Consider the following 26,517-nt stretch of genomic DNA (forward strand, 5'->3'; position numbering starts at 1 on the left):
ATTCCAATGCTTTCTGGAAGCTAAATTATCTTTCTGGGTACTTATAGGTTTTATATAATTTTTCCTCTTGCACCAAATGCTGGGAGTTCAGGGGAATGCTTGTATCCCAGTGTTACTTCATGTTTTCATACACAAACCTCTGCTCAATATAGTTTGAAATTTGAGAGATTACTCAGTATATTCACATACCATTGGATTAATTCCCCTCCAATTTAATACAGTCTCTTGACAATTATAATATTTATCCTACTGAATGTAATGTGTGGTTGTCAGATAAGTATAGTAAGCACCTCCCAAATCATACAGTAAAAAACATGGGGGGGGGGGGGGGGGGGGCGCAGTGGATGGTTTCTGTACAACAGGAAGCTGAGTTCTCTTATTTAATTTTTTTTGTTTTTGTGAAGTATCCAGTGAACAGAAAAGACCATGTCCCATTCGTGTTTTTATAAAAACATAAGAATCAACGTTAGCGGAACAGCCTGAGAAGTCAGCCCAGACTTCCTCGTAGAAACTCTGTAGGTAGCCACTTTTAGCTTTGGCACCAGCCGCCATATATATCACATGAAAAATGTCATCCTGTTGTCTGGGACAGAAGACAACAGCTTGAAGGTGCTAACAGGTGGCTCAGTTTGAATCCTGCATCCATGAAGAGGATGTTAAATTAATCTGCTCCATTCCCAGCGTTAAAACCTATTCTTAGTACATTCTTACTTCAAATGCTTTTCTGTCATCTTCATTTGGTATTTCCTGGTATTCCCAGGCCAAGAGTTTGCATGCCTGTCATTGATCCTCGTGCCCATAACAGACCTGCACATGCATGCTGCAAAGGGGCTGTGTGGGGAAACACGACACCCGATTTTTGCATTTAGGTGTGTTATCAATACCCAGTACCCTGAGTACCTAATTTGGCGATTTTATTTTGATGTTCTTTCGACGTGCCTCACCCGTCCCGCAAAAAGTAGCTACTACAGATTCTCAGGAAGAAAGTCCTGCTTCACTTGCTGTTTACAACGTTTTTGTGGGCTGAATCTGTACTGTAGAGACGTCTACTGTGCATTCTTTCATTCACCAGTAAAATTATGCTATGTAATTGCGTACACAATTACATTGTGATTGCGTACATTGCAAATTTTACCCACGGTACAGCGGATGCAATTGCACCCCCTACTCCTCACGTGAAAATGCTATTTGAACATATAAATTTAAAAAAATTATATTATGTTATAAATTTATATTTGAAAATGCGTAATAATAATTTATTGTAAATACATTTGTTATTTATTATTCTACAAATGTATCTATTAGGATGAATGACTGGTTGGGCTCTTTTACCTTGCACCCTCTGGGAGAGTCGCCTATGATTGCATGTGTGTGCGAGTGTATGACTGTGTATATGTGTGTCTACACAAAATGCTACACCGCCTGTTCATGCTCCTCGTCTCCTGGAACAGTTTTGCTAAGAGGATCTCTGAGTGTCATCAATTCCTGTAACTTTAGAAAAGTGTCACAGTCCTCTTGGAAACAATTTCTCTGCAAGAGAAAAAAAAGATACAAAATGACAGAAATCATGACAAAAGCACAACTGAATGGGGGGGCAGACAAGAGTAACAGATGCAACAGGAAAGTGGATAAATACAGGAAAAACACAGGAACAGAGTGGGGTACTGGACTGAGTAGTACATGTATAGGCAACAAGAGGACAAATAAATCATTGCAGAGAAGGCAGGGAGGCAGTCAAGTAAGAGAAACATAGATACATACAGTACTGTGCAGAAGTCTTAGGCAGTCAAAGCAAATGATGTTTAAATGAGCTTCGTGTTGTTGTAACACTATGTTATTATGTCTAGCAAAGTGTGTTAACTTAGCCATTTCAAAACATCTGCTAACATCACCCTAGTATTTGCAGCAACCATCCAGTCCACCCATGTATTTTTTTACTCAACCACTAGCACACCTTCTACAGCTAATCTATAAAAAAAATACTTTAAAAAATGTAATCAAATTAATTAATTAAAGGAGCTGGTGGTGAAATTTAATAAATACTGGCTGAAGTGCTCCTGAAGAGTTTTGGGAACTGTTTGGGGTGTTCATCTAGCCATCCAACTAGATATCAGTAATGTTTTGGAGAATATTCTTACTAGTTTTTATTGTTATTCTTAATTTGTATATATTCTAATGTTAAATTGTGTTTGTTTGCAAAGTTCACCTCCTACCTAAATAGCTTTAAACATTTCTATTGATTTCCTAAGACTTTTGCACAGTACTGTACATAGACATATATGTCAGGATTTCTCCTTGTCTTGCACTGGTCCATGTATTGTTTCTTCATTTGGCCAGCAGGTGTTGCTGGTCATCCCATTTCCTGTCATTTCCCAGGTTTATTTTAGTTCCTAGTTTGTGGTCTTGTTGCCCAGGGTGCAGTGCAGCTCAATGGGCTGAGCCATGGCAAATAACCTGGGGAAATACAGGACATCCGCTGGGCCAAATGGGGAGATGACACATGGACTGGGGCAGGACAGGAAACAATCCTGATACTGGCTTGTGTGTGTGTGTGTGTGTGTGTGTGTGTGTGTGTGTATATATATATATATATATATATATATATATGGATAGTTCAGTACTTTGTGATTGTAACTCTTTATGTTTAACTGGTTGGTTGAAACCAAATCTTGGTCTGGATTCTTATATTCTGGACCTGAACCATCTAGCTCTGATGAATGATAATTTCTTGTAGTAAGAGCATAATTACACACTGGCGCCGTTACGGCAAGAAACTGTAGTGTCTATCACTTTACACAGCAAATGCATACTTGAGTACCAGTTATGTGTATCCCTGTATACATGCATGTGCTCGATGCCGTGTTTTGTGACACAATGCTCATGTGACCATGATCAAAATAATCTGCCACTAAGAATCGACAAGTCCTGGCTACCAAACACCCTGTCAGCAGTTTGTGGCTTTTCCGTCCTTGCACCGCTCTCAGTAGGAACTCACCACAGCTGACCATAGCTGATTGTCATGATGATTTTTCCCTTGTTAAAGTCATTCAGATCTTTATCTCTGCCCATTTTATAAAATGTAAACATGTTGTGAAAAGAACAGGAGGGAGAGCAAAGGGGTCTTAAGAGAGAGACACTCACAGAGAGAGAGAGGCGAAGCAGCCCTCCACCCGCTGGCTGCTGACTGACAGATGAGAGGAAGGAGCTCAGCGACTGCTCCGTCAGCCTGTTACCTGAGAGCAGAAGGGGAGCAGGCACCCCCAGAGAAACATCACTCAGGGGTAAAGCTAGAGCACTGCTTGCCTGCACATGCACAAGTGGCTAAGGCTGTGCTATAGCTGAGCCAAAGCTGCGCTAAGGTAGTGTTAAGGCTGAGCTAAGGCTGTGCTAAGGTTGTGTTAAGGCTGAGCTAAGGCAATGCTATTGGAATGGTGTCCTGCTGAACTGTCATACTGAAGGGAGAGACCTGAAAGGTTCAGGGATGTCAGGACATCGTTCCCAAGCACAATGACCTTCCCCTCACGGTATTGTACTTCTATCTCCAGCACAGGGATTGCCGGCTCCGAGGTCTCGGCTACCTGAGGAAAACAGCTTCAGAAAATCTAACAAAGGCCACAGCCCACTTCATACTGCTGTTATTCTACTGTTTTGCAGATTTTGCGTGCTTTTAAGTTTAGGTTGTGTTTGGGGGTTACATCATATGTCTGGCGGCTTACGTCATCTGATTCGAGGTTCTTGTGGTGTGTTTGGAGGTTACACCATACTTCTGGAGGTTTATGTTAGATGACTTATGGTTTACATCAGTTAATGTCACGATGTGAGGTTGATGGTGTGTATTTGCAGGTTTATACGTATATGTAGTAGGTGTACTTGATGATACTGTTGCTGTAGCAGTTGAATTAAACTGCATGGAATGGAATATGACAAAGAAAAATTGGTAACAGAATTTCATGCACGCAACCATGAAAGGGTGAAGGGATAGGTGGAGCAGTAACATTGTACCATACTCACAGGGATCGCAGTCTTGTCCTGAGGATGAAACAAGACAGAAGCCTGTGTGACTACAGCAGATATATGGAAGTGTTTTCTACAGCTAATAATTAATACTTCATAAAGATGTGTAGAGATATGGTAGAATTTTTAGTTTCAGTTTCAGGTCTAGGCACACATTTTTGTAGTTTACATTTCATTTAAAAATGCTGCTCCATGATTCTGGCCTGAAATGAAAACAACAGATTTGCGAAAAACAGGCTTGGCTTGGTGCAGTAAGGAGGCAGATGGGCGATGATGATCCATATTTGAGAAGGCGCTGTGTTCAGTACCGTGTGCGTGAATCTGCTCCCCTGATCTGCTACCTCTTGTTTAAACACAGAAAGATTCTTTTCTTTGGCAGCAGGTTTGACCCCTTTTCCCTGAGCCAACTTGGTGTCAGGACCTGAGTGACAGGAAGATAAGTAAGGTTAATGCATGACAATAAATAAGGTTTCAGGCATGGCTTGCCGTGCATTAACCTGTTTATACCATGGTTAATACACATTTGGCTTGCAGGTTGGTACCCAAGACATTATTTCAAATCTATAAGTAGAACTACTTTTTTCTGCCATTGGCTAAATTTCCATGTATTACTATTAATTTTACATTGTTTTACATTTGGAATTTTAAGTAAGAATTAAAGATTAAATATAATTGTGTATTGATTACTACTGTGATTTGACTGGCACTACATGTGTCATTGTGAAAAAAATAATAAACACCTTTTTAACCAATCATATTTGAGAATTCAACAGCGTTGTGATATAATGGTGGTTAATAACTCCCCAGAATTACCGATACAAAGGTGACATTTTCATTTAACGTGTACAAAAAAAGTATACAACTTAAACTGCTTCCAAAGTGTATGAAGCCGGTGCCACTCATTGAAAAATCAGAGAAATTTCCAGAATTTGGCCCATCGCCAATGTGTTATCTCTTCAGTTTTTTCCTACAGCTCAAGCATGTGAGTAATGAGGATGAATCAGGAGGCACCGTAACTGAACAGGCATTGATTTGCCATTCACTGTATGTTCACAGCACTCCAGCAGATTTCCTGATAATTGTTCTCCCTGTCTGCAGAAAGAGACCACTTTCTGTTTGGTTTCCATCATGTTCAATTAAAGTCATACTGTATTCACTTTCAGAAGGAGCTGGATTCTTTATCACTGTGAGCAAACAGTTTATTAGGCTGCCCTCTTTGTTGCATATACGTAAAGCTCACAGTTAAATTATGACACCCAGAGGTAAATTTACAGAATTAATCCCACTCCAGTGGTAGCACAGCTCATATGACACGTCGGATAATACAGGTGCTGTTTGGGCAACTACAGAGTAGATGTGGAAATTGCACGGAAAAGACAGGTCTGGGGTAATTTAGTCCCCTGCTTAAATGTTTTCTATTCATATTAAAATGGCCTCCCCTGCCGCAGATTACAAAGGAAAACATGTTCTTCTTGCAAGCATTTTCCCCGAGACGACATCTGTTTCCCTTTAAGGAGGTCACCATCAACACGGCTATCCCCCTTGAAGCAGCCAATCACTAATCAGAGTGCTGCATACCTGCCATGTGACTTCTGTGGGCTGTAGGCTGTAGGGCTGTGGTCTGCCAAATGGCAGGGGCAGCCTCCAAGACAGAAATATTCAACAAAGCAGGGCTTATGCCCCCCACCGCCCATCCCCAAAAAAAACACAGACTGGGGACAACACCACATTTAATGAGAGGCACAAAGAAGTAAAGGTGAATTCAAAAACTTGAAAAGAATCCCTGGGTAAAGGAGACAGCACACTACATCAGTCCTTCAACCAAAACACAAAACACACACCTGAGATCACATCTGTATCTGTACCCGTTAGCTTAGCTCTGAGTTTGACATCCTCAGATAAAGCAGTTTGTCTGGAAGTGCCTTTAAACTACCGAGGGTATTAGCAGCACATCACTCACTGATAGGTAGATTTGGGTGGAGAGTGGAGCAGGAGCACCCCCTGCTGACACTCTGCAGAGTGTGAAGAGTTTTTCCTAAGGCCTGAAAGCATCACTTCATGATTGTTTTTTCATGCATTTCACTTTCTGTTTACACAACATTCTATGCAGTATAAATATGTTACTGTATTCATCATATTTGCCTTTGCATCAAAAATAGAAAAAATCCTGCCCTCTGGTGGTTTCAGTGCCGTACAGCAAAGTTTCAGGAAAAATCGACTACATCCACTACACTAGGTCATAGCAGGCTCCGCTGTTCTATGACTGACGCATGTCTTCAAATTCTAGTAGTAGCTCATCCAAACACATACGGATTGTCAGAGTAAAATGTATTGCCTCTCTGCTCATTTTGGAAGGGTTTATACCCAGTTCGGGGTGGGCTGATGGGGCTCCAGCCTGGCCTGAGACTCTCACACACCTTGGTGGAGGCAGCTGGAGTTCATCCACTCCCCAGTGAACTCGGACAGCACCACGTACACTAAGCTGACATCCCTGCAGTACTGCTCCTTTACCTTTGCCAGTTAGCTTGGTCTCCTCCTTCCTTCCAGGAGTCAAATTTCCCTCGCTGCCTGTCTGTTTCTCCTCCCTCTTGGGCATGTCCTGCATGCAGAGAGTGGACTAAAACACGCTACACACATGAGCCATCTGGAATGGCACCCTCAGCACTACAATTATAAACCCAGCCATCTTCATTACATGAACTGCCCAGCTGACGTGTTCTGTTTAAAGCCTGCCCCCCTCTGCCACCCATCATTGTAATAACCTCATCTAATTTGCCTGTTTTCACATCTGTTCACTGTAGAGCATGGCAGAGTGCAGGGAACCTGGCGGAGCATGAAGGTGAAGTTGGCAGAGATCTACTGCTGTAGGGATACCTTCTTCTTGGTGGAGCTCCTATTGGCGCTGCTCATGCTGAGCTCCAGCGAAGAGCTGCTGCCGATCGACAGCCAGCTCTCATTTTTGGAGTCTGCTATCTGGATCTGGCTGGGCTGGAAAATGGGGCACATGGCTCTGAGAAGCACCCTTTTCTCTGTCCTTTCAGTTTATTCTCAGTTCTACTCCAACCCCCCATTTCCCTGTGGCCTGTTTCTGTCTCTATATGTCAAACATTACCGCTCCATTCCAACCCCACCAGTTCTGTATACTGAAGGTACAATGTAGATAACATTGGGGTTAACACAGACGTTCCCAACAAAGTAATGTGAATAAAGGACAATAAACGAGACAAACAACAAAGCAACACAATGCAACACAATGCAGACAGAGTACAAATTATCAATGGTATTTATATGGAGAGGAATCTTAAGAAAAATAATCATGTCCTTCATGTACATGGTATCATGTACATGTGCTTCATTCGGTACATATGTTTGCATCAGTGGACATGTCCCTATCGGTAGGTATGTCCCTCTCACCAAGGAATTCCACTTGCTCATCTGCCTTCTCCTTTCTACGATCTCCTCATGAGTGAGTGCAAAGGGCCCCAGCACCTGTGGAGAAAGCAGAGAGGAGCTCCAAACTGAAGAAACAGGGGTCAGCAGAATATACGGCACACAGTCTGCATACAGACCTATCACAGCATGAATTTACAGAGCAAGAAGCCTCAGACGGTACATACCTCTGCCAGATATGCAGCACCAGCATCCCCAATGCAATTGTAGGCCAAGGAGAGACACAACAAGGTCCGATTTAGCCGCAGTCCCTGCAAGTTACAGGAAGATGGAATTTTGATGGTTTCTTCAGCTATTCACATTAAACTGCAAAGTGCATCTCAGTCTAACTGTTTTTTGGCTTTTAATGCTATACCTGGGCGATGTGTTTGGCTCCTACATCCCCAATTGAATTGAAGGCCAGGCTGAGGTACTGCAAGCTCCTGTTAGCCACTCTTGCTGTGGACAGTGCAGCACCAATGAGATGAGCTCCTCTCTCCCCTAAGCAGTTATTCCGCAGGGACAGGTGGGTCAGCCTAGGAATAGGGCAGGATGATGATCATTGGCACAAGGGCCAATGTTCGGAGAGATCAGAAAGGACCAGTAAATGAGGTACCTGAACCTGCTTTCCATGTGCCTGTGCATGTGTGTCAGTGTAGTGTGTGTATCTATCTGTACATCTGTATATGTGGTGTGTATTTCTGTGTGTCTGCATTCATGCGTGTGGAGCATTTGTGAGAGACTGATAAAGACCCACGGGCTGTCTTCCGCGATGAGGATGTGGAAAGCTTGATCTGGAAGGGGATTTCCTTCTAAAACCACAGTCCTGTCAGAGAGATGGGGGAGTGCAGCCTGAGTGGAGGGCAGACAGTCCTTGTGGCACCGATTTTCGGTTACATCTTAATTCATCTACAGGAAAAGTGCTACAGTTAGAGCCAAAGAGGCTTGGAGGCTTAATGAGATCCAGGCTAATGGACACACTGCTCCCGGGGGCCAATTACCTGAGGCTGAGACAGAGAGACACAGTGGTTTTTAACGAAGTTAGAGTTTGCTCAGTCAAGCCTGCTCTCCATAGACTGTATGAATGACATATATGCATATTGTCAGATCACTTAAAACAATTAACAGCTTATTAATAGTTATAAGTAACACACGTATTTAAAACTTCAGTTAAAAGCAACATATCCCGCACTAACAAAGATTAAGGCTTTTTTCACTCACTGCTACTTCTCATCTTCACCTCCTGGCTGACTTTGTCCTTCAAAATTTACCTCTATTCCACAGCACATGCCTCACTGGCTGCTCCCACTCCCCTTTTTTGTGCCCCATCTCCTCAAAACTCACTGCAGCCTTTGTAGGTTGCCCAGGGATGGCAGTATCTTGCTCAGGGCCTGCATGGTCAACTCGTCAGCCTTCCAGCCTGATTTGAGGAACTCATGTTAATACCGGAGCCTTTGGATCAGTACTCTGTACTGAGCGTGAGCTCTATTGTTATTACTTGACTCAACCCGGATCTCTAACACCACAAGAAGTATTCAAAAAAGAGTCTTTATTAAACATAAGACTGCCCACCTCTCCCAGAAGACAAAGCAAATGACAGTCAAAGTCACAGAAATCTGTTGTTCTGCTATTCAGTAGAGTTAAAATTAACTAGCAAGATGGTTTATTGCTGCAACCCTGCTGCATCTGGTCAGTAAATTGAATACAATCACCTTTTAGCCGCAGCTGGCAAATCTTACCACCAGCGCCCCCTCCCAAGTCAACAAGTCTTGCAACACCCCACCCCAGCTAGCATTACGCTGGTGTAGTATCTCATTTTGAATAGTGCTATACCGTACAAGACATTATACTATGGTATATCGTATTTTGATGTTATTTTAAAAATTAGTTACAACGCATTATGTAATGATGCCACATTATGTAATAACTCCACAAAATGTAACAATTTTTCATCACATAATGTGAGGTTACTACATTATGCATTGTCACACACCGTGAACACCACATTATGTAATTTGATAAAATGTCACAAATTCATAGACTACATTATAATTTTATATTGCAACATTACCCAATTAATATCATCATCATCATTATTATTATCATCATTCAGTTCATTGCAATCTGTCGAGTTATTACATAATGCAGTGTTACTACATATTGTGTTGTCACAGGGGGGTATTGAAACAAAATACAGCAGAATACCCAAAATACCAATAACACCCCAGCCAAGTCAGCAACCCTCTCCTCCCCATTTCCCTCATCTTGAATCAACATGACTAAATAGAGATGGCAGCAGCAAACTAGCTGAGCGCAGACAACGTGTTGACACATTCAGCAGGTGGTGCTAATTGAGGTGCTCACCAAAGATCCTGAGCTCCCTCACGCTGTGGGGATCCTCTGCCTCCAGCTCTGCCTGCAGACGGGGCTCAGGAGACCACTGAGTGGTGGCTTCATCACAGACTTTTGCCAGACTGTCCTCTGCAACATAAAGAAGAGATTTATGCTTCTTAGTTTTCGAATATCAGTATTTAAATAAGTACTTTATAATGTTGGCCCTGGGTGCATGTAGCTCAAGTTTCATACAAATTTGTGGTTACATTTCACAGTGTAGCACTTACTGGAAATCATATTTTTTAACATGGTGGGATTTGGGGACTTTATGGTATATATGCTATATTCGTGCCAGCAAAAAATACTGCCGTTTACAGTGGTCTGCAGTGGTAAACATAAATGTCAATAACAAAACCTACAAAACCAAAATAAAGGAAATATGTTTTAATGTAACAAAATAGCACAGTACAGGAACTGTATCCGAATCATATCTGCTTATTGTAGCTGTCACACATACATTACTGTATGCATACTGTGTTACAAGTTAGATATGGACAGTGAGCCATTATACAGTTGGCAGTGCTGCCCATTCTCCTGCACGTCTTGCACTAAGCAATACATCCACTAATGTTCTATTCCATCTGCTTACAGGCATCTCTCAGTCAGTGGGTCAGTGTATATATGTACTATGGACCTGGGAGGCAATCAACTCATCAAACATGACTCAATCAGGAGCAATTCAACATGAGGCCATATGTGGGGTGCTGAGTGGCTCAGTGGGCTAAGTCTTAGCAGGCCTTGGCAGAAAGTCTCAAGTCCGTGGGCCCGTGAGCATGGCCCTTAACCCCCGCTCCAGGGGTGCTGCATGTTAGCTGACCCGGTCCTGTGACCCCCCTCTGCCAAGCCAGGGAGAGCAAGATGGAGTCAGTGAAGAGAAGCATTCCAATATACCTGTACTCGTGCAAATGGCAAATAAAGCACCTTCGTTTTGTTTAAGGCTGTATATGTTATTCATTCACATCTGCACTTCCATCAGTGCCAATGAAGGGAACTGGCCAAACCCACATTCACACCTTGCTACTTACTTATTTGCATCAAGGTTTAAGGATTCCAGAATAAGTCCTTTGTACCCAAGAGTGAGTTCACACACCACATCATGCCATGCATTTGACCTTGATGTAGTTTGAGTAAAGAAACTTACACCCCATTTCCTCCAAACTAATTTGGATCTGGGTGTTGTGTTTTGGCTAAGATTTTATTTAAATGAGGATGTTAAACTATTAAAACTTCTTTAAATATCTGTCAACTGAAAAAAAAAATAGTTTCAATATGGATATCTGAGTAACAAAAGTAAAATGAATGAATAATTTATTATTTTTACAAATTAGTACCACCTTTCTTCTCTGGTTTCTGTCTGCCCTTTAATAATCAATAAGTAAAAGTGGGGGGGGGGGGGGGGGGTGGTTTGTATAACATACTGTGTTACCACAATGGAAGGAGTCTTCTTAAACAGAGCAGTGTCCCTGATAGATAGAAACTGCCTAATTAATGCTTTCTCTGGATACTGGCTAATAAAGGTATTTATTAGCTTGAGGATTGCATCCTGCTTCAGCTCACCTCTGTAACACTGATCTAAGTCATACATGATATGGAATATTATGAAAACAGGCATTAGTACCAGCCGGCTTTCCCCCTTAGTGAACCTTCTGCAGTTGAGTTTCATCTGCTAATGCAAGGATTTGGAAAAGCTGTGGCCATGATCAGTCAAATCAGTGAGAAATACCTCCTTGATAAGAGTAACACATAGCAACACATTTCTAAGTAATAATGGTAATGATGCCTTCAAAAGATGGTGATTGCTAAGACTTTTAAAATGCGACGGACCAAAAGGAAAACAAACGTGGGTTTTTGATCATTTCAAGCCTAAACATTCACTTGAAGCCAAAATGACCAGATTGAACATTTTGGGCATTTCACCATGGGACAGCAGTAGTGGTGGGGCAGTGGTGGCCTAATGGGTAGGAACGTGCCTTTGCTATTGAAAGATTGCTGGTTTGAATCCCCAACCAGCAAGGTACCACTGATGTACTCTGAGGAAGGCATTACTCCCAGGTACTGAATTAGCTGTCCCCTGCATCCTATATGGTTGTCTAGAGTGCTAGTTGATGGCAGCAAATTGGTAATAACCATATTTTCACAGTATTGTGTTGTGCACAATTAATATAATCTAAGAGCAACATTTGCTATAGTATATAAACAGAACTTTATTGGTGTACCTGCACTGTTTTTGAGATCTGCACCTACCAGTGGGGCTGGACTCAGCAGTCGGCGATGAGGCCTTAGGTTGTGTGGTCACCATAGGAATCCTGTTCATTCCCAACAGAGCACAAACCTCAGGAAAATCAACCTCCAGGCTACCACAGCACTGGTACTCATCTGCAGATGCATATAAAGGCATGGTGTTAAAGCTAACATTGCAAGTTTTACAATGTGTTGTATTAAAATGCCAAATCAATCCATTACCCATAGACTCTCAATCTACAGGATTGTGGCGAGAGCAGGACACATGCTGGACAGGAGGCCAAGCCACTGCAAGCTATACACTCAAACACAATCACATGCAAGAGGGGAATCTGAGACTCTAATTCATATAATGGCAAGTTATCAGAATATGGGAAGAAACCAGATTATCCAGAGGTAATCGGCACAATGAAATAATAAAATAATAATTAAAAATAAAAAAGGTCAAATGAATGCAGCCTTACCAATACTTTGGGCTGAGGGTTCTTCTTGAATATTCAGTGCTTGTGGAATAATGCATGGAGTGAGGAAAAGAAAAAAGAATGATATTCAAGTTCAAGTTGGCACCTTGACCATAGACAGTTGGAAACAACGCACAGAAACACGCTTGAAGGACAGACAGCTGGCAGACACAGATAGAGTCAGAGAGGGAAAAGCCAAATCTAATAGCCCATAAATAATGCACAGTTAGCTAATTAAACACAGATGTCTCTTTAACAAGGTCTGTACCCGCTGTTTCTTCTTCAGCTGCCGGCAACCCCCTGTCTGTCTTTTCTTTAGGGGGCTTCTCCCCTCTCCTTTTCATATTCATACAGATCCTGCGGTGACATCAGCAGAGATCTCAAAGCAGCAGGTCATAGACAGAATTTCTATCACCGAAAGCGATCGTTTCTAATATTTTCAACGTTTCTGGTAAATAGCATGTTTAAACTACACAACGAGACACCAGTATTCATTGTATTTGTTAAATTGCGGGGTCATAAAGCTGCAACCCGAGCCCGTTCGGCAAAATTTACCGAGGGGGACCTGTTCTAGGTACAAAAACAATTATACGTTCGTGTATAAAAACTTATTTCGCTCAGCAAACACCATATATATTTGGCATGGGGTGCGTTGGTAACCTATGTAGTTATACAGTTATACATACCTCAAATATGCTCACCGGACAGCGTCTTTGATGTTTCCATAGCAATGTCGGCGGAGATCACGTGATCTGCTGTTAACTCTTTACTTCAAACCCCAGAATAATTTAGAAACATTAGTCTATGACTTTGGATTTCAGGAGGAAACCCGCTCAAACAGAACGAAGGCAGGAATGGAATCCCCAGTCTTGTAAGCATGCGGACATTGCGCCAGTGCAGTTTTGTTTAGAAAGAGAGACCTATATACGAATTGTTCACAAATAAATGACTGGAAGTAAGAAATGGAAAAAGGATAAGTAAACGTATTGTAATGACAACAATTATCGTCTGTTTACTGTAATGTAGTGTTTATTTTAAAAAATGAATAAAATATAAAAAGTAAAAACAAAGAGCATTGTCAAGACTTTAGAATCATAATTACAAACTTTTAACCAGAGTGGAAGAACTCGGGACAAACTTTTGAATCCCACACAATGTCCATCAGTCTGTCCATTTAAATTAGCATTAGTTTTTTGCGATTGTCTAAAAAATTAACAAAAATAAAATTACACAAATGCACACAGAAATACAAGCAACACATTTATTACAGCTTTCACAAAATTAGAATAGCTTTTCATTAAAAAGATAGATATCGAGTTAACAGATTTTTTTTTGTTGCCTCTTTTAAATATCAATACGTAACCATGTTGGGTTGCTTTTTTAGTGTTCAACACTTTGCAGCAAATCAGGGGTTAATGTCCTCCTCAGGAATCATGAACCGGGCAGTAGGTTACTGCCTCTACATCTTCCATCTTGTACGAAATTTGCCTTCTCTTTGCCCCCCCCCCTTCCTCAGCATTTACATACAATTAATATATATGCAAAAAAAAAAAACGCTGTAAAATTGTATGTCACGAGATAAACACCTTCTTGCTGCATCAAGCTTACATTTGACAACAATACTAGCAACCGCAGCAAAATTATTAATAACAATAATAGTAATATTAATAATAATACAAGTAGGCTCCATTGTCCGGATCCTGTACAATACATGAAAAACCAAATCTATTATATGATATTGCTATTTCAGACTCCATTGTAGCCTACATCAGCAACACTGACCAACTTAGCTTGCAACAATTTTTAAGCCAGCCTTATTCTGACAGTCCAAATTGGACAGAATGGATCAGTCCAGTGGATTTCCTACAGTCTTGTCCCAGGCCATCCATAACCTTATTAAACGTTAAAATGAAAACATAAATTTTACCATGAAAACAAAAAAAAAGACTCTCTGGGAAAAAACAGCCTTATGAGCAATCTTTCACAAACGTCCCTGCCCATGCTCGCGTACTTAAAACCTGTGTTAGTCTCACATATCTTCTTTCATTTTGGCATGTGACATTTATGAACTCCTACACCCCTAAGAGTCTATGAAGTCATGCCAAATGAGCATGCAGAGATGAATGTTCTCCCCATGAGCCGACTGCTCAAGTGAGAGAGAAGAGAGAGAGAGAGAGAGCGCCAACCTGTGCTACTTCAGCTACACGTCAGTCCTTTGAATTCATGCCATTCAAGCACAAGCCCTTCATCTTCTCAGTCATCATAACTCTGCTAAATATATCTGAGGATTCATCAACTTAGTGGCCATTCTCAGATTATGACACAGGTCCCTGTGTGGAACTACAGGTCACCATATCACCCTGTGACATCTCCCACCCTCCGAGTTTTTCTATGACTGTGCTGAGGCTTTGCCCGTTTTTCTGTGTTTACTTCCTGCTTTATAGTGTTACCACTTTATTTCAAGTTTTTATCGAGGATCTTCTGCTGCAGCTGGGGTTTTTGTTACACATTTCCGATAGATTTCACTGTCTGTAATACATCGCTCTGTGTGCCTGAGTCCTTGCCCTCAGCCCTTCCATCTCTAAGGTTCTCTCAGGCTACATTCTGTCTTCCAGCTACCCATAATGTCCTTCTATGTATTTTCATCTCCTTTGGAGAAAACAGAGAAGACAGACTTGAGGAGGTGACAGTGCAAAGTTTTCCCCCTGCTGTTTCTTCCCCAAGCTATAAGTGCATGTGGCGGCATCATTTCCTGCCGCCGAAGTCAGCTAATCCTAGTGTCCGTCTACGTAGGCGGCGCCCTGGTCCCTCCTCCAGGAGGTAGGTCACATCTATAGCTAAAAACAGAAAAAGACAGTAAGAAAAAGCCAGTAAGTAAGGAGGATAACACTGATTGATGCTATATCGATACTGGCTAAATCCAATAAATATGCAATCACACATTATACTTAGGTGAACCTAAGTATAGTCAAATAAAACATTCTACATGCTTAATTCATCCAGTTAATTCATACAATTGTATGAATACACAAAGGAAAAGCTATGTTCAGTTTAAGCTCTCCAGATACTTGCAATGCTTCGCCAAAGTTATGTTGGTCAAGTTATCAACTGTTTTTATAAGCACTAAAAAGCAAACTATAGAGTCACATACTATAGTGCTGGTTTGATCATTTTCATAATTATGTACATAAAGACAATAATTTTGTTGTCTAAGAAGTATTTTCCAATAATTTTCGTGGAAGGATCACTGTATATCTGGTATATCCATTTTCAGGAGCAGAACTCCTCAGAAATAATATTTTTGGGCATGTACAGTAGGAGCTATATTTATCGTAGCTTCAAAAGGAAAATTAACATTCATGTTGTCAAAAGTAACTCCCATGGAAAAATCAGTGCTGTGGTTCAATTAGTAAAATAGATTACAATTTTAATCTTTTGACAATCTGAGGGGGCGACTTGGTGGTGCAGTGTTTTGCACTGTTGTCTCACACCCATTGGGTTAGGGCTTGAGTCTCGACCAGGTCTCCATGTGAGTGGAGTTTGCATGTTCTCCCTGTGTTGTGCTGGGGTTTCCTCCAGGTACTCCAGTTTCCCCCCTCAGTCCAAAATATGCTGACGCTAACTGGAGTTATCAAATTGCCATTAAGTGCGTGTGTGTGTGTGTGTGTGTGTGTGGGTGACTGGTGTGTGAGTGTGCCCTGCAACGGATCGGCACCCCATCTTGGGTTGCTCCTCACCTTGCGCCCAGAGCCTCTACGATCGGCTCTGGACCCCCCGTGACCCTGAATAGGACAAGCAGTTTCAGAAAATGGATGGATGGCAATTTTATGGGGTAAGCCAAGCTTCCTGTGTAGTCTTAGAGCGGTCGCCTGTGCTAGACGATCTTGAAAAGGATCAATCATTAAAATTGCACAGATAACTAAGTTTTGTTTCCTACAACAAAGTAAAAATGTTTTAGTGAAACATGACCCCTATCTCCCCTCTCGCATGCGCTCTGTGAACATTATCACCACGATTTAAAAAAAAAAAAAAAGGAACTGTATTGCAAAATAACATTATTTTAAAAAAATCTGTATACTGTATACTGTATAATATGAAAAGTCCTGATCTCTTATATTATGGGCCTTGCGATGTGAGAATGACACGCACATAACATGCGATGTCACAAATCGCCCAGCCCAATCAAGGGGAATGAAGATTGAGAGCCAACTTTGGGAGGAAGGTGGATAGCGATAGGCAATGAGATCAGGGTAAAAGGCAGATATGAAGTACCGGCAGCCAAAGAGCTGTAAAAAGTGGAAATTTTATCCTGGAAAAAGCAAAAGAAGTTGCAATTATCAAATGAGGCAGGATCGGTATTATTGGGAGGTTGTAAGAGTTCTTTTAACAGTAGAAAAAAAGAGTGTGAGAATTTCAGTTTGTGCCACTGACTAGGCTGAAACAGCAGGTCTAGGAGCTGTACAGGCGTCTCTGCAATGGGACAGAGTAGACTGGCCTACCAATCTGCCCCTCCTGTTTCTCCCTAGTGTGGCTCTAACAAGCCACACCTGTTAAGCATCAGTCTTACCTCTCGTTCCTACCCTTGTGTCATGCTCTCCCGCTGCATCGTGTTCTAGTCTTTGTGTAATGGTGCCTCCCAGTCCAGTGTTCCCCAGTCTTGACACTGATGTTGTTAGTCCCGCCTGTCTTGTTGTTGATCCCAGTGTTGTGCTCCCCTGCAATCCCTTTATTTTCCTCCCATTGCCAGTGGAATAAACCCATCTTGCTTTGCCCTCATTTTGGTTGCTGTGTCTTTCGTCCCACACCCTCACAACATTCTGTCCGCTGCATTTGAGGTCATATCAAATCCTTGCCCTATTGCAGCAACTGCAAAAAACCCTATGCTTCTGTATACATTATAGAAAATCTTTGAGAAATGCCCTGTCAAATTTGGCACATAGAACAAAATAACATGGATTTCAAAGTGCATTTTTTGAAAATGTTACCAAGCCAAAATGAATTTTTTATTTATATGTTCCAGTATTCAATATTCAATTCATTATAAGGTTGATAATGTTATAAAATGAACAAAAAAGAGAATTAAATCATTACTCGCAATTATTTGTTTGACAATTAATTGTCAACAAAGATTTCATGATTGTGACAGCCCTGTGCATGAGTGTGATGCCCAATGGCTCCTCACAGCCCTCTTTCCTCCAGGAGTTCAAGGATATGCAGTTTGGCTAAGTGGTATTCCTAAACTGCACGTGGGTATATGCATGTGTGCCCCGTGTCACGGGCTAGCATCCTAGCAAGGGTGTACACCAGCATCGTGCCCTGTGCACACCAGAATAAGTGCTTGGAAGACAAACAAATAAATATAAAACTGGTGCTCTTGTAAAATGTGACATTAATCAAGCCACTGTTTCATGTTTGTCTGAGATGTTCACACTCGTTCAAGCCTTGGAGAGTGGCTGCAGGCAGAGCTTCCACGCTACTCACCGGTCTTGCTAGGCGCTTGATGCAGCAGATTCAGCAGGATCTTGTTCAGACGCTGCCTCTGTACCTCCCTCCTTTCCGACTCAGGGAGGGTAAGGGAAGCAGAGGAGAAACTCAGTCTCTCGCCCTGCTCCCCTTCCTCGTCGGCACCACACTCCTGCACAGGAGGGGCCGGAGACATCATGGTGGAATGGGACCGCGGGGGGATGTCGCTGGGAGTGTCTGAGTCACCCTCCTCGCCGCTGAAGCGTGGCCCCCCGCCTGTGTCACCTGAGGATGGGTGACCCACCACGCCTGCTGAGGCCAGCTTGGGCCGCTCGCTCTTCCAAGAAGGTCGTCCTCCGTTCCTCCTGTAGCTGTCAGGCACATGGTGCGGCTGGGGACACAAACACTGTGTCAGGTGACTTTACAGTGCCTTCCAGCTACACAGCACATGGAGTAAACCCATTTACACAGGGGGTATTTTAATGGGGTCATTCTGGCAAAGGACCCTGGGAAGAGCCAACTGACTGCTTTTAGGCTGAAGCCTATCAGCAAAAATGATGATCAATTTTTATTATATACACAATTTCTTAACATCTGCTTTGCAACTGCATAACTGGGTTTCCATTAAACATTTAAGATGACTCCTGCTTCACTGAAACTTGGCTGTAAGACTGGATGGCCCCTGACAGTGAGAATGAAGGCGTGTAGGGTGGGGGTGGGGGGGGGGGGCGTAGATTTTCAGGTGTAGATTTTCATCTTTCATAGGTGAATAAAATAAACCCCCCCTGTCCAGGGCCACTATCCCTCTCATGACACTATCTTTAGAATGATAAAGGTGCCATGAGCTGAGCATTACACTGAAGACACATGAATGAAGTGAGAATGAAGAGAGAGCTTTCTGTTATACTATGGTGATTTTTTTGCTTGTCATTATTCCCTAAAAAATGGGGCTCTGTATGCAGCATTACATTGTATTGGGTATTACAAGTAATCTAGAGATGATTTAAAGTATATGGCCGTATGTGCGTTGGTTATATGCAAATATTACGACATTTTATACAAAGGACTTGAGCATCCATGGATTTTGATATCTGCAGTGGGTCCTGGAACGAATGCTCCATAGATATAGAGGGTGGACTGTATATGACATTTTGTATTTTCCTCATTTACGTCAGCATATTCCATGATATAATAATTAGAACTGTAATAACACAGTAGTGGCACATATGAAGCTCTATAGTTTTTCTTCTTTTCAATTGTTTCCATAAACACAAAATACTAAACTGAGCTCAACAAAAGTTGTGTACATGATCATTTATTTTTTGTGTTCCCAATTTCCTTTTTTGAATCCTTTACTTATTTTTTCATTTTGGTTATTCATATTCTTGTCTATAGAAATTCTAACTGGATTATGGAGTGAAGTGCATGAATATACTGTATGAAAATATGTTTCAGATCTTGCAGTCAACCCCTCTGAATCTATATCTTTATAATAATACATAAAATATCTCCCATTGCCAACTTATTCTCCTATATATTTTTCTAATGGACAAAATCTATGCTTTGTAGTCATTTAGATACCACTTACTTGTTTACAGTATGTGTCAGGTATTTTGTTATGAATTTGCCTTTAATGAGTAGATTACACAGATGTACTGTTTTGCTGTAAATTACATTGCAACCCAAACACACAACAAAAGCCAGAACATCATCAAAGCAGGAAAACACACCCATAGATTCCTTTGCTGTCAGAGTTTTCAACCTCATCATCCTCTAATTGCCAGTTCCCAATTAGTTAAATAATTAACTTGACCTCAATCAGCATTTTCAGAATCTCATGGTTTTTCCACGTCATTGTGTCTAAAGTGGGCACACACACACACACACACACACACACACACACACACACACACACACACATGTAGGGTATACCTATCCTTATGGGGCCCGCTCATTCACTTCTATGGGACAATGCTAACTATGACAACCTTAACCCCCACCCTGCCCTAACCACAACCATAAGTAACCAAGTTTTTGCATTTTTAGTTTTTTCATAAGTCAACAATTTTTATATAGTATTTTTTATAAAACGGATATTTATCACGTTATGGGGACATTGTGTCCCCATAAGGATAGGTATACCCGCTCGCACGCACACACACACACACGCACACACATGCGCACGCAGGCACACACACTCGCACACACACACATGTGCACACACACACGCACGCACACACAGCAGTTCCTGTTACTAGTGTTAATGTAATTAGGTCCACTGCATTTATGCATATTCTTTCATATGCCATCACTGACTAGACCAAGCCGGGGGGGTCACCGATGATACATTTTGCCATGAAAATACCGTAGTCAAGCAACAATATTACTAACACAAGCCTACCTCATGCATTCTCCCCACCTCTCCAACAAACATAAGACTAAATTCTCCCATAATAAATTTTGCCAAGTTCCCCACAATGCATTTCACTGAACAGCTACCGAAGTGCCACGGATAAAAATTGCCGAATGGAGGGGCTAGCAACAAAAAATTCACATAAACTTTAAATTTTTGGGGAGATCCATCTCAAAATTTTATCATTTCCAATTTGTCAACCATACGATATGCCTGAAAAGTTTGAAAAAGCTGCGTAAAATCTTTTAAAATTAAACTAGATCTTCATCCATATAATGTTTTTGTCAAGCAGTAACAAGACCCTTCAAATACTTTTTGACTACTTTTTCACATTCACAAAGTTAAATGTCCACTAAGTAGGGTTTGAAACAGTTTGAAAAAACAAAACAAAAATGTTTTGAATTACCATCTTAATGGCATCAAGTGTCAAAAAACCAAGTGCCTTTATTTTGTTACCACTTTGCAGCGCTGCTTCAATCTGTCTCAAAATTTAATCTGTTCCAGCTAGTCACCCATAGCATGCATCTGCATAGATTTAAAAAGATCCAGCAAATGGTTCTTAAGTTATCATCTTAATAATCAAATGGTCTGTGGCAGTGGTGATGGTGGTACAGTCCAAAAACAACATGTAATCTTCAAAATCCCGGTAATATAATTAGCACTGCCAGGCACGGTCATTTACTCGCATCAGCATGTCACCCCTTCCCCGCATTCCTTACTGAGAAATCCCTCTTGGGGGCTAGCCGCTTGGGAAAGTGGCTGAAGGCATACGGCTTGGTGCACACGGGGTAGCGATTGCGGTGGATCTTGTAGAAGAGGTGAGCTGACTTGTCCAGCCGGTAGTCGCAGATATAAACGTCCTGCTCCTTCACACCCTTGGGTCGCCCTGCAGAGGAGGCAGCTGTGTGTTGGAGCATGTACGCTTTCCTGCATTAACGGTATTCTGCATTCTTGTGGGGTGTGACCAGCAGAGAAAGCAGTAAAGATTACGACATACTCTTAACACTCACCTTGTAATCCTCAGTGCAGATTACAAGATCAATAATACATTTGATTTCTATGGGGGGGGAGATTCAGAGGTGTGTGTATGTATATACATTCATTGGCCATTTTATTAGGTACACATTGCTAGTACCGAGTTTAACTCCTTTTTGCCTTCAGGATTGCCTTAATTCTTCATGGCGTAGATTCAGCTTGGTGCTTGAAACATTCATAGACTTTGGTCCATGTTGACATGACAGCATCACAGAGTTACTGCAGATTTGTTGTCTGCCCCCTCATGATGCAAATCTCCCATTCCATCACCTCCCATAGGTGCTGCATTGCAGTAGTTCTCAACCCGGGGGGGTTGAAGGCCACTAGGGGGCCTCAGCAAGGAGAGGGGGGGCACATAATATACTTCAAAAGCATAGAAAAAAGTATTATAATTGTAATTGATATATTTTCAAAATGAAATGCAGAATGACACTGCCATTTATATCAATACACATATAATGCATTAAAATGAGGGCTTTATTAAGGATTTTTTAAAATAGAAACTTAATAGTATTTCTTCCTGGTTGTAAACAGCATGAGAGCTTTGGTTGTGACATTACACAGAATCCCAGAATTTACAGCTAAAAACAGACCATTTCCTTAGCAGTGTCTCACAGGGACACTGATGGAGAGGAAAAGAGTGGAATCATTGACAGATGGCCATTTCATATTAAAACAATGTAAATAATAACTTGCAATGTTTGTTTTACAAATGCCTTAAATCAGGAACTTTTCAGTTATTAAGTTCATGTTTTCTGGCTGTCAGGCTTCTGATGTTAGAGCCATTTGCCAAACAGGTTTTAGATTTAGTTATTTTATTCATAAACATTCACCTTCTAATTTGACAGCAATGTCATAAACTGAGAAAAAAAAGTATTGGTGGATGCAGGGGCTTCTTGTAATAAAAGACGTTGAGAACCACTGCGCTATTGGATTGAGATCTGGTGACCGTGGAAGGCATATGAGTACAGCATCATGTTTAAGAAACCAGTCTGAGATGATATGAGCTTTGTGGACATTATACTGCTGGAACCGGCCATTAGAAGCTGGATACACTGGTCATAAAGGGATGGACATGGTCAGCAGCAATACTCAGGTAGGCTGTGGCATTCAAACAATGCTCAAGTGGTACTAAGGGGCCGAAGTGTGCCAAGAAAATATCTCCCAAGCCATTACACCACCACTCCCAGCCTGAACTGTTGATACAAGGCAGGATGGATTTATGCTTTCATGTTGTTTACATCAAATTCTGACCCTACCACCTGAATGTCACAGCAGAAACCGGGACTCATCTGACCAGGCAACATTCTCCCAATCTTTCATTGTCTAATTTTGTGAGCCTGTGGCCACTGTAGCTTCAATTTCCTGTTTTTAGCTGACAGGAATGGCACCCAGTATGGTCTTCTGCTGCTGAAGCCCATCTGCTTTAAAGTTCAATGTGTTGTGCATTCAGAGATGCTTTTCTGCATACCCTAGTTGTAACTAGGGGTCATCTGAATTAATGTTGCCTTTCTATCAGCCTGAACCAGTCTAGCCATTCTTCTCTGACCTCTGCTATCAACAAGGCATTTTTACCCCGAGAGAAACATTGCTCACTGGATGTTATTTTCTTTTTCTGCCCATTCTCTCTAAACCCTAGAGATGGTTGTGCGTGAGAATTCCAGTAGATTCCAGCATGTTTTCAATTTCTGAAATACTCATACTAACCCGTCTGGCACCAACAATCATGCTACATTCACAGTCATCTTAATCACCTTTCCTCCCCATTTTGGCGTTTGATGTGATGAAGGTCCTGACCTGTCCTGACCTGTATATGAATGATTTCATACGTTGTGCTTCTTATATATGATTGGCTGATTAGATATTTGCGTCAGTGAACAGGTGTACCTAATCAAGTGGCCAATGAGTGTACATATACTGCTAGTGGCAGAGCTCCGCAGCTGGGCCTCACCCTTGCAGTAGGTGTAGAGGTCAAGGACACAGCAGGTGCCCACCACTGCCTCCAGTGGGATGATCTCATACAGCGGCACCCGGAAGAGCTCATTGTGGTAGAAGCGGCGTGAGGGTGAGTGGTGCGTCTCATGAGGCCGGAAGTAGTGGTGGCCAAACGCAAAGCGCTCACCACTAGTGGTCAAGAAAGAAGAGTGGAGAGGGAAGGGGAGGGCAAAGGGGCATATTTCAAGCATCATTTTCATCATGCTGTGCTACGTCTTAAATTGCTGACAGGCCCCATTCTGCAGTGACACATGAACTGTTTTGCCTGCTAACTGGCAGTTACTCTTGGAAACATTAGACCAATACCAACTCAACTGGCACACTTTTCTCTTACTTCTCATTCTTCCAGAGCTTCTCGATGCGAAAGATATCCAGCTTGTCCCTGTTTATGTGAGACAGGAGGCGGTAGGACTGTCTGACCGGCTGACCATCCTGAGTGCGTCGACTGTCCCTCATCAGGTACACACAATCACCTATGAAGGCGTCAGGCTTGGGAATTAGCATCGTCACTGACACACTCACACAGACACAGAGACAAACACATACACAAACAGGCACAGAGACACACACACAAACACAGAGACACACACTGACAAAGAGACGCAAACACAGACGCAAAGACAAACAGACACACACGCAGACACACAGGAGACAGACACAGAGAAAGACAAACAGATACAAAGACACATAGAGAGCAGCATCCTGCCCCGCCCACCTTGGTGCAGCAGCAGGTCATCGCGCAGCAAGCAGATGTAGTAGATGGATCCAGACTGGGCGTAGCTTGGCTGTGGCACCATGGGTACTTCCTGTAACAAAGCAGGTGGCATTTTGATGGAAGTTGTTCGGAGACTGCCTCAAGAACGCTGGTGGGTATGGAGTGATAGGGCTGCCATGATAGTAATAATAATAATTATAAATAAGAAGAACAAACTTGGACAGGAAAGTAAAACAAACAAAAATAAAAGAATAAGAAAATAAATGCTTTTCTTTATTGCTTTTTCAATATTGTTTTTGCATTTGCTTTTGTCAAACAATTGGCTTTGGGTGGGCCATCCCACCAGGACACACCCCCTGAAATGGACTGAGAGGCAAACATACCACAACATAGCCAATTTTACTGGGGTAAACTGCGTAACAAACAATTCTCTGCTCAAATTAAAGGCAGCTCGACTCAATAGGGACTTCCCAAAGGATCGGTGGGCCATGAACATGAATATTATAAATAAATAATTAAATTATAAATTCTGACAAAAATTTTACAGCTACACAGAATATAAATGAATGATGCAAAATATCTAATTGATGAGTAGCCAATACAGCATATAACCTGAGGTATGATTTTACCCAAACATTCAATATAATTGACACAAAATGACTGCAAATCCACTTTTCGAAGCTCAGACTCCAGTTGTTTCTGCGGATTGCAGAAATCCATTTGCTACTTTTCTTTAGTTAGCAGCAGTCTGCAAAAAAGGTGCAATTTCTTGTGAAATCCTTCTGTACAATCAATCTCACAACAGATCCTTCCCATTTTAGATGTTTTCGGGAATTCAAGCTGAAAGCTAATTCTGCCACAGTTTTTTGCTCCTCAGTGGGCATATTCTGCCTACTGTGACATCATGTGCATACCCACGATTCACTACTCAGTCTGGGCAGGAAGCCCCCCAGAGGCAGCTGATTGACAGCTTGGCCCTTCTAAAAAAGCAAAAGTAATAGGGAAAAAGCAACACAGAAAAGCATTTATTTTCTTATTCTTTAATTTTTAGATATATTTTACTTTCTTACTCAACATTTATTTTCTTATTCTTCTAAAGATTTATTCTTTTTAAGACACTTCATGACTCCATAGATGGGAACCCTTGGTCAGGTTATTAAAATATGTTTCATTAATTGTTCAAGGGCTATAGGAGATTCTAAGAAATCATTATGAAAATTTTATTAACTTGAAATAGCAAAATTAAGTAAATCTGAAAGACCACTTTTTAAGTCATTTTTTAATATTTCAATTATTAATAACAGCAGTTTTATTTAACATGACTGGAACATTAAAGGAAGCCAGTTAACAAATATGGTTTTAAGGGAACTTCAATTAAAATCTTTAAAATTTAAGCAACTCATTTAGTGTGTGGCTTAATCAGGCCTAATCAGCAGGCTATCAGGGCTGAAAGCTAACAGAAACGGTCAGGCACAAACTTTAGCTGGGGAAACACTACTTTTACAATGAGCATGTGGGACATTCGTCAGTGACAGGAAAATTACTTCCTGCTCTTATTTCAATGTTTGTGGTTTCCACTGTCATAGTGACACGCTTAAGTTCAACATATTTAAGCTGTGGCTGTTATTGAAATTGTTCACTCAGTCACTGTTCCCTATATAGAAAAATCTATGCAGACTACTATGTAGAGAATTACACAGTGAAATCAGATGAGGGATCTCATTTATCAACAGTGTATATAAACAGTTTTGTGCGTAAACTGAGCATACGCATATTTTTTTCGCATAGAATGGTACTTATCAGTTTCTTCCTGTGCTTAGAAAAATGCATATGTTTACGAACACTTCCAACTATGCACACACCTCTAGTGGCAAGATAAACCTGATCAAATCACATCCGATTGTATTTATGTCTGAGGTCTATAGTAAATAATGTACACTGATTGCGAGATGCCTGTAAGTGGATATAGTAGAACAATAGTGGGTGTATCGCTTAGTGTAACAGGTGCAGGAGAATGGGCAGCACTGCCAGTGTATAATGGCCCACTGTCCATATCCAATTTGTAATACAGTATGCATACAGTAATGTAAAGTATATGTGATGTGACACCTACAATAGGCAGACATGACACAGATACTGCAGCTGTACTGTGCTAAATGCTTCTTCACATAAAAAGAAGCTCACTGTACTGTACAATAAAATGTTTTACCACATCTTCAGGCACCGGCTTCTTTCTCAGCACCCATCGTTTTTCAGAGTACAATTCGTGTCTTATTTCTTTGCGAAATATAAGTGAAATCTCTTTGTATTATTTGATGTAGAGTACTGTGTGTATACTACACAGCATTTTCCCCATG

At 41.5% G+C, this 26,517-nt stretch overlaps 2 protein-coding genes across 5 annotated transcripts in view; both read right to left on the reverse strand.

The window, feature by feature from the left end:
• Positions 1–336: 336 nt before the first annotated feature.
• LOC125724467 (leucine-rich repeat-containing protein 71-like) lies at positions 337–13,352 on the reverse strand. Of its 2 annotated transcripts, none has more exons than XM_049001179.1 (18): positions 13,226–13,352; positions 12,808–12,896; positions 12,543–12,581; positions 12,082–12,213; positions 9,808–9,924; positions 8,788–8,863; positions 8,445–8,519; positions 8,201–8,269; positions 7,820–7,979; positions 7,632–7,715; positions 7,429–7,503; positions 6,889–7,002; positions 6,526–6,613; positions 4,323–4,435; positions 4,012–4,029; positions 3,467–3,578; positions 3,142–3,233; positions 337–1,530 (listed from the first exon to the last, which is right to left on the reverse strand). In XM_049001179.1, exons 2-18 carry the CDS (start codon positions 12,887–12,889, stop codon positions 1,414–1,416), a joined length of 1,563 nt encoding a protein of 520 aa, XP_048857136.1. In that variant the 5' UTR covers positions 12,890–12,896; positions 13,226–13,352; the 3' UTR covers positions 337–1,413. The 2 variants fall into 2 exon arrangements, with proteins under 2 accessions (XP_048857136.1, XP_048857137.1); XM_049001180.1 differs by lacking the exon at positions 13,226–13,352 and adding an exon at positions 13,095–13,204.
• Positions 13,353–13,550: 198 nt separating this feature from the next.
• LOC125724447 (histone-lysine N-methyltransferase ASH1L-like) overlaps positions 13,551–26,517 on the reverse strand; it is a 64,474-nt gene continuing 51,507 nt past the window's right edge. For all 3 annotated transcript variants that reach the window (XM_049001133.1, XM_049001132.1, XM_049001134.1), the window contains 6 exons: positions 24,161–24,251; positions 23,780–23,918; positions 23,402–23,574; positions 21,135–21,301; positions 18,021–18,393; positions 13,551–15,376 (listed from right to left, as the gene is read on the reverse strand). In XM_049001133.1, coding sequence (XP_048857090.1) covers positions 15,285–15,376; positions 18,021–18,393; positions 21,135–21,301; positions 23,402–23,574; positions 23,780–23,918; positions 24,161–24,251 — 1,035 coding nt within the window. In that variant the 3' untranslated portion in view covers positions 13,551–15,284. The remainder of the gene's footprint in view (positions 15,377–18,020; positions 18,394–21,134; positions 21,302–23,401; positions 23,575–23,779; positions 23,919–24,160; positions 24,252–26,517) is intronic.

This window comes from Brienomyrus brachyistius, unplaced genomic scaffold, assembly GCF_023856365.1.
Source record: "Brienomyrus brachyistius isolate T26 unplaced genomic scaffold, BBRACH_0.4 scaffold56, whole genome shotgun sequence".
Classification (NCBI taxonomy): Eukaryota; Metazoa; Chordata; class Actinopteri; order Osteoglossiformes; family Mormyridae; genus Brienomyrus; species Brienomyrus brachyistius.

What these genes read in the sequence shown, in the direction of transcription:
- LOC125724467 (XM_049001179.1), bottom strand. Translation starts at nt 12,889, where the DNA reads ATGAATATGAAAAGGAGAGGGGAGAAGCCCCCTAAAGAAAAGACAGAC. An exon ending in GAGGGAGCTCAGGATCTTTG is followed by an intron (nt 8,864 to 9,807) that starts GTGAGCACCTCA and finishes TCCTCAAATCAG; the next exon opens with GCTGGAAGGCTGACGAGTTG. An exon ending in GACCAAGCTAACTGGCAAAG is followed by an intron (nt 4,436 to 6,525) that starts GTAAAGGAGCAG and finishes CCTGTCACTCAG; the next exon opens with GTCCTGACACCAAGTTGGCT.